General features: G+C 45.8%; 1 protein-coding gene across 1 annotated transcript in view; it reads left to right on the top strand.

The window, feature by feature from the left end:
• Nucleotides 1–8,308: 8,308 nt before the first annotated feature.
• LOC118340431 (neuroglobin-like) overlaps nt 8,309–8,844 on the top strand; it is a 3,004-nt gene continuing 2,468 nt past the window's right edge. Inside the window, exon 1 of the mRNA XM_035678395.1 lies at nt 8,309–8,367. Within this exon, the coding sequence (XP_035534288.1) occupies nt 8,309–8,367 (59 nt within the window). The remainder of the gene's footprint in view (nt 8,368–8,844) is intronic.

The raw sequence follows: 8,844 nt of genomic DNA, 5'->3' as shown, positions 1-8,844 counted from the left end.
GTACTACAGTGAGTACTACAGTGAATACTACAGTGTGTATTACAGTGTGTATTACAGTGTGTATTACAGTGTGTATTACAGTGTGTATTACAGTGTGTATTACAGTGTGTACTACAGTGTGTATTACAGTAAGTACTACAGTGTGTACTACAGTGAGTACTACAGTGAGTACTACAGTGTGTACTACAGTGAGTATTACAGTGTGTACTACAGTGTGTACTACAGTGAGTATTACAGTAGAACTGCAGTAGAACTACTACCGCTATATAAACTACACAGAGACTTTGAGTGGAGAATTTGTTCATGTTTAAATTATTTCTGGGTGAAGTGAAGCCGACATTTGTAGTTGAAAACAGGAAGTTAATCTAATAACGTGCCAGTCGTCATGGTAACAGAGCTGTTGATGTGTTCAGGGTTCGTTCCTCCAGTGGAAAAAAGGACTCATTAATGGTGTTAAATAATCCAGGAGTTTCCAAAGGTTTATCTTACTGATCTAATCTGATCTCAGTGGACTGACTTCACTTTTCCTTCAGTGTGTTCATGGATCAACCTGCAGAGAACATATATCTGTTTATTTACCTGTCTGCAACCCCTGGACCTGGACCCTTGTAAGTACCCCTGGACCCTTCTGAGGAAACTGAGGAACCTCTTCCAGGACCTCCTGGCACCTCAAGGACTGCTGGAACTGCATCTTGACCACCTGAAAACCTCTTAAGGTACCTTCAAACCTCTCAAGTAATGTACAAAACCCTCTCAGGAGCTGCTGAGGACTGCTCAATGCTCTTAAGGACTTCTTGAGTCCACACAAGAACCTTTTTCTCTGACGTTTGTCTAAGTGGAACACAGTAAATAACTCTTGAACTCTTCTTTCCAAAGGCTAAAACACAGACATAGAAAGATAAAGAGTGCCACCTGCTGTTGTAAATGTGTAATAGCACTGGATTATTACAGCAGCCCCAGGAGGCTGACTCACTGCAGTGGGACTGAGACCGACCCTGACAGTCCACCAAGAACTCTAAAACCCTGTAACGAAAGCGTCTTAATGACAGATCAGATCAGACAGACTTTATTGATACCACAGTGGGGAAATTGTTTGTTACAGCAGATCCAGATACAACACAATAAGAAGGTATAAGAAGATATGCACCTTAAATAAAAAAAGAATAGAAAATTCTTGTATGATAGAAACAGAGGAATCAGAAAAATATATACACCAAAACTGAACCTTTCAGGTCTAGGTTCCATTCACAGCTGGGCCATGTGTTTGCATGGGTTTCCCCCACAGTCAAAACATGTATGTTAGGTCCATTCTGCAGCCAAAGCCATTGAGCAAGGCAGTGGCTCAGATCTCACTGTGTAAGACTGTATATGGTAATGGTAAATGGTTAATGGACCTGTACTTGTGTAGCACCTTTCTAGACTTCCGACCACTCAAAGTGCTTTTACACTACGTGCCACATTCACCCTTTCACACACATCCACTCAATGATGGCAAAGCCCATGAAACAGAAACTAACTCATTCATTCATACACATTACACACCGATGTATGGCATAGGAGGAAGGACTTTCGGGGTGTCAGTATCTTGCTCAAGGATACTTAACATGTGGGCAGGAGGAGCCGGGGACTCCGATTGGGGGACGACCCGCTCTGCCTCTGAGCCGCATGGTATGGGATCATCAAGTAGATTCTATTCCTATAAATTCTGTCACCTGAACTCATCTTCTTCTGGAAGTGAACCGAGGAGTTCTTGATGAAGGCCTGTATCCAATCGCACCCTCAGATTGTATTGTGGAGGGAATTAGTTTGGAAGATGAAACATTGAGCAAGTGGAAATATTCCATTACTTTGAGAAGCAGAAAGTAATATAGCAAGTAGAGTAACTAATTACTGTTGGCAGGGAGTAATAAGTAAAGTAGTAATATTACTTTTGAAAAGAGTAATTAGTAATAAATTACATTTTTTGAGTAACGAGCCTGACCCTGGTCAGGAACCACACAGGAACAACAGAACCTTTCTGGGAACCCCTGCAGTCTGTCAGGAACTGAAACCACAGAATGAGTCAGTTGTTCCTGGCAGTCAGCGCTGAGGGTCGGAGGTCACACGCTCAGACGCAGAGCGGCAGGTTGTTTGGGTGATGTCATGTATCCCAGCATGCCACGGGGGAGACTGAGCTCGTTTACATGGATTTGACTGCACACTGAGTCTCAGCATCAGGCTGGATCAAACCAGAGGAAGCACCTCACGCTGCCTTTCCTCCTCCTCCTCCACTCCTGGTTCAGGTCAGAGGATAGAGGATACAGGTCAGAGGTCAGAGCTCAGAGGATAGAAGGCAGATTTTTTATTTAGTAATTTTATTTTGTCTGCTCTCAGCTTCGTGTCTCCTGCTGTCTCTGCATCCTGATTGGCTGAAGGAGATGAACACCTGTGACTCCACAGTGGGCGGAGCTTCTGGAGAGAACTTCCAGGTGAGGCACTACCTGTTAGTGCGACTGTCCCTTTAGTTCAGGTACCAACAGGTGAATCCGTCTCAAGCTTTCTGATGGGTCCGTTCCTCCTCCAGGTGTTCAATGACTCCGCGGACCGTTTTCCAAACCTTTCCAGGCGCCTGCCATCCATCGTGGTGGAGCCGACAGACGGAGGAGAGGTGGAGAGTGGTGAGCTCCGCTGGCCTCCTGATGATGTCAGCAGTGATGTCACAGAGGGTCACGCCCAGGTGACAGGTGACTTCCTGTTTTATTATAACCAGAGAATGTCTAATAAGGAAGAAGTGTCCTCTCGTAATAGGCTTTCCCGGTCGAAACTGTTGCAGTCTTGGTTCCATATGAGGGCGCTTCCCACGACGATGAGTGTTTTGCAGAATGAATGGAGCCTTCCGTATGGAGGCATATACCCTCAAAATCCCACTTTTTCCTCAGGACTATAATTATTGTTTTGGTCTAGTAATTTGGAAGATGTTGCCGATTCGAAGGGGATGCAAAGAAATGTACACCCTGTTGCCTGGGTGTTTAGATCTTTTAGAAGTCACTTATTTGTGCTTTAAAAAAAAAGTCTTTTTTAAAAAATGTTCATGACCGTCATAATCAAACGAGGGGGGTCGTTACGGCCAAAGAGATACTGCTTTACCGGCAAGCCCTCGAGTCCCACTTTTGGGTGCTCTGCGCTCTGCACTGCTTCTTTTCTTCTCCTCGAGGCATCGACAAGTACAGACATAACGATATGGCATAATTAAAGTGCCAGCAACCCAAAAACAAAAAAGTTGCTCGTTTTTAAAAAAAAGAACTTGGGCGAAAAAAATCCCGCCTTAATATTCCGTCCGCCCTCGGATGCGCAATGATGCCAATCAAGCCGGGTGATCTCTGGTCCCGTAATCAGTCCTTCAACTGACCCAATCAGCCGTTCATTAGCAGAATGCTAGCGTGTTTGATGGGGCAACAACTCCTAACCCTTGTAAGAAATCAAAAGGAAAGTAAACGTAACCTCGGGTTTATTCAAACTTTCGACCTATAAACCCATGGTGAACTTAGAAAAAAACTACCAATCAAAGTCTGGAAGATTTCGTCATACGACAAATCCAGGTGAAAAGAGACAAATTTAGCCCCGTCTAGCTTTCCATCTGCTCCCATTCCCATTCTGCACTCAATGGCGATCGCCCAGTGGAACTCTGGTGGGAACTGCAACCCAAAAATTCGGATACAATGGGACTTAAATAGGGAGTGGCCCAGGGTCTCTCCTGCTCTAGACGGCTCTGTTATAACTCAGTGTTTGATCATACATGGTGTAACCTGAGCTGCAGTGGAACAGTCAAACCAGGTGGGTTTTGTGTTCCAGGTCAAAATGGTGGAGCAGGCGGAGCCACAGGGAACAGGTGATGGGGGCGGAACGTGTTTAAAGAACCTTCTTTGACGGTGGCCTCGTTTCCAGCCCATATTCAGATGGTGAAGTCTCTGTGCATGACGGGAGGGGGGGGGCGGGGCCCTCAACCTGTAAGCCCCTCCCCTCCAGGCCATGGGGGCGTAGATCAGATTTTAGGACAGACTGAGCGAATAAACACAAGACAATTAGATTTAAAAAGTTTCGTTCGTCCTGGAAGGGTCAAGGGGCCCCCCAGTGGATTCTGGGACAAGCGAACCTGGAATATAAACATATATGTGATTTGTTTTTGTATGAAGGTTAATTGACCTGAACCTCTATTAAAACTTCATGTTAAATCAAATAAAAAGTGTTTTAACTTCAATTTAAATCAGCAGTCCCAGTTAAAAAAATAAACGAGGTTCAAACATGGTAAAGCTGCAATCCAGATCCAGCGTTTAACTGATGCATGCCTGGGAATTCTTCTGGATGGTGAAACCGGACATTTCCAAACTCATCCTTTCAGTGTTAGTTTCCTTTTTAATTTCATTTAAATTGGTTATTATTAAAATATTATTGCTAAATTAGGAATATGTAATTAGTAGTTGTCCATTATACCATCATCAATATTGTTTATATAGTTTACACCTAAATGATATGTTGAACAAATAATGAAGAATAGTTTAATTAAAGTTGAAGCTCATCATTTGGCTGACTCATTCTGTAGGCAAGTTTGGTGTGGTGTGTTGTGTTGGTGTGATGGTGGTGTGTGTGGTGTGGTGTGTGTGAAGGTATCCAGACCACACACTCATTCATTCATTGCTGCTTGGGTTGTCTCTCAGTCTGCGGCCGACCTGCAGCGGTGTTGCATTTCCAGAGCTGTTCTGCCCCGGTGTGCTTTGAGATGGGCTGCTCTTCTTCCGACGGAGCTCCGGGCTCCTGGCGCCCCTGGGTTGTGAGAGGAGGAGGAGGAGGAGGAAGGTGAGGCAGGTCCAGGTGGAGTCCTGAAGCAATGGAGAGCCGGGCCCAGGGTTGATTCAAAACAAAGCTGGAAAGGAGATCCAGGACCGACATCAGCAGGGGTGGGAGTCATCATGGTTCATTCAGGTGGGTCCAATTTATATCGATTAATTCCCAGTTTTATTATCAGTCACTGATTATGGTTCCTGGTTTATGTCCATTTTGATCCATTGAAACATTGGAGAAATTTTCAGAAAATACTACAAAATTAAAAAAATCAGCTATTATTCTATAAACATTAAATATTAATAAATAAAACCATTATTAGTTATAAAGCAAAACTGTATTATTAATATTAAATACTACATAAATTATAATTAAAACACACACCTTCCAAGCTGTGAACCTGGCAGTTTAAATGTTGCTTTTCATATCCAAATCCCAAATATCCAAGCCCTCATATTACTGGATCCAGTTATGATTATTAATAAGATTAATATGTTTGATTACTAAGTGGGTAAATCAGAGACTGATTGGGTCTCTTAAATAAAATGTTAATTAAGGAGTGTCGGTCTAAGACCCTTGCCTCTATTTTAAAACCAGTCCTGAGATAACTTCTGTTTATTGACTTGCAGTTGATTATTAACTAATATTATTTTCAGTCATTACATAAAAGTTGATAATGAGGCAGAGAAAGCTCTATAGAAAGTTTTGAATCGGTTTGAGTAGACCAACCAGTTTTGTTTTGTATTGATGGATTATTGATTATTAACTGAAGAGTGGGAAGAAGTGTGCCCTCCCTCTATAAAAAGACTTTGATTCTAAATAAAGCACCTACTTTACCATCCTAAGTAAAACACATACAAACTTAAAAACAGCACAAACAACCAACAACCAACAGAAAGAGGGGGGTTGTGTTTGTGAGCGTGCTTCTCTCAAATCAAACCAGTCACTGGCTTCCACCTTGTATATCCACCTCTCTCTGTGCACAGTGGGAAGTTCTGGGGTACATGAGAGTGCGGTGTGGCTGCTCTGTAAGGATGCTGGATGGTGTTTCTATGTTGATAGACACAAAAACCACACAAACACAGTGTGATGAAGAACTATGAGGTCGACCTTCAGATCAAAAAGTCAAGCTGGACCGCTGGGGAACTCTGTGGTCCCCCATCCGGTCTGTGGGGCCTGCTGCAAACCTCCAGTTGGCATTTGTGGTCGTTCTCCCCAATTGTTGGTTGGTTTTAGCAAGGACACCTTCCAGTTAACCTTTCAGTCCTAAAAAGTTCCTGGCCTGTTTGTACGAACCCCTCGTGCACAGGCACCAGCCTCACAGTGAGAAGACTGGTCCGAGGAGACTGAAGGTAAGCTTCTGAAGGACTTGTCTTTTTGTACCTCAAACCTGTGTGGGAAGAAACTCTGTTCTCCTCCATGGGGAGGATATTGCACAGCTCCACTACTGCATCAAACAGACTTTATATAACTTCCTGGGTGGAGAACACTGTACCCACCAGGGAACTGTACGGTGTTTAATCCCAAACAACAAACTTTGGATCAAACTCCGGACATTAAGGCCTGGCCTGAAAGGGGAAAAAGAGGGGTCTTCTAAGTTGTAAACAAGGAGAAGTTGACGTCTGTTGCAGAAGGAGCTGAAAGTGGGAAAGGATTAGAGAGGGGAAGAACCTAGGATACAGGGAAAGAAAATGGAGGATCAGCTGCTTGCAGAACAACATCACGGAGTCTGGAGAGGCCTGAAAAGACCAATCTCAGGCCCTACATAAGAACCGGACTTCCCAGGCTGTGGGGACCAGAAGGTGGGTGGAATGATCTGAACCTATTCTTCACAGTTCGATCGAGACATCCCAACCCCTCTCCCGGTCCCAGCCATCCCTGGCTGCCAGCCCCCCTCTTGTCTACACACCCTGTTTTTTTCCCCTCATTAACCCAACCCCCCCCACCCACACAGCAATCAGATCGCAGCCAGCCACCACTGCTTCCCCTCTACTACTGCCCATCCCCCCACCGACCTCTCACCTCTCACACATCATCACCACTACACCCACAAACAAAATATATCGAACCCGCAGCCCGCATCCTGTCCCTCCTCTTTGCGGTGGACAGGTGAGGGAAAGAGCTCAGGGAAGATGAATGGCGAGCAAAGGCGTGCGGGTCCCCAGAACGGCATCCAGTTTCCAGCGCCTGCTCAAGTCCCCTGCGCAGACCAACTCTGGTGGGATTTGTGGCAACGTCTTTCAACCTGAGCCTGAAGCTTGGGGAGAGTTAACACAACTGTGGGAAAACATCCTGCCGTGTGCCGGGGTGGCCAAAAAACGGCGCACCCCAAGGACCCTCAACAGCTACAAGCCTTGTGGCGCTGACCAACGTCGCACCTGATGAAGACAACTGGAACGGCTGGTCCCTCGTCTGTGGGGGACCATCCATTTTGGACCCGCTGCAGTTAACCCAGCCCTTGGCATCCGGCCTGGAAAAGCCTGGAAACACTGTCAGGAATCACTTCTTCGACCTTCCAGTGCCTTCAAACACCATCCACGCTCCTGCTTCTGAGGGACAGAGCGCTGGAGCTCTCAGGTGTGGATTATTCACCTCAACATCCTGGAATTAAATGGAACTACCTCACCAACCCGCCCCACAGTTATGTAAAGGACCCAAAAGGACTGTAGTCTCGGACCATGGGTGGCTGAGCACAGGGCTCCACAGGGAACAGTTTTGGCAACTGTCACCTGCCGAAATTCTCTTTGATGGACTGCCAATCGGTCGGCCCCTCAATCACTGATGAACGACGACAGGGAAAATACCAGAGAACTGGATAAAGGACTTTGGTTGGACCTGGTTGTCAGTGGAACTGCCCTCCCAGTCAACACAAGGGGAAAAACCAAGGAGCATGGTTGGTGATCTCCTGCCAGGCGCAAGTCACGCCCCACTCCCACGACCGGGTTGGGAACACTCTGGGTGTGGACATAGAGAGAGTGGACAATCTTATAGGTACCGTGGGTGTTTCACCTGGAACAGAGTCAAACTGGGACCTGGCACTCATAACCACCCCAATGCCACTTTCATAAGAAAGGGCCAGAAAGCAGACCTCTGCTCCAGAAAACTCCAGGTCCTTTGGAGTGCAGGAGAGCTTCCTGAGGTCATTCTTTGGACTCCTGTTGTCGGCATCCAGCCGAATTTTTCCCTTTGGAGTGGTCTGGCCATGGAGGCAGTCAGCATCACACGCAAGCGACCGGGAAGAAGACTCGATCAGAGACCGGGATGTCAAGAAGGCGGGCGGGAGCTCTTGTCCATGGGGTGTCCCGCCCATGAAACTGTCCAGTGGAGGTGGTGGGAGAGAGGAAGGATGAATGGCCACAAAGCTATTCAACATCAACTTGAATGATGCCAAAAAGCTATTCATCCACTGATGATGCCAAAGCCTATCATCACTGCGCATGATGGCAAAAGCTATCAATCACTTGATGTATGGCAAAGCTATCAATCACTGATGGATGGCAAAGCTATCATCACTGATGATGGGGCCAAAAGCTTCATCACTGATGGATGGCAAAAGCTATCATCACTGAAGGGTGAGGGCAAAGCTATCATCAACCTGATGATGGCAAAGCCCTATCCATCCACTTGATGGATGGGCAAAGCTTATCCATCACTGAAATGATGGCAAAAAGCCTTACTCATTCACTGATGATGGCAAAGCCTTAAATCAATCACTGATGATGGCAAAAGCATATCATCCACCCTGATGATGGCAAAGCTATCATCACTGATGAATGGCAAAGCTAATCATCAACTGATGTATGGCAAAGCTATATCCACTGCGATGAATGGCAAAGCTATCATCACTGAATGATTGGCAAGCTATCAATCCACTGAGTGAATGGCAAAGCCTATCATCCACTGATGATGGCAAAAGCTATCAGCACTTGATGAGGCAAAGCTATCATCACTGATGATGGCAAAAGCTATCATCACTGAGATGGCCAAAGGCTATCATCAACTGAATGATCGGCAAATCTCTCACGT

Source organism: Morone saxatilis, unplaced genomic scaffold, assembly GCF_004916995.1.
Source record: "Morone saxatilis isolate NCDOM2014 unplaced genomic scaffold, NCSU_SB_2.0 Contig7, whole genome shotgun sequence".
NCBI lineage: Eukaryota > Metazoa > Chordata > Actinopteri > Moronidae > Morone > Morone saxatilis.
Note: the sequence above shows the minus strand (reverse complement) of the source record. Positions and strands in the feature narration are given on the sequence as shown.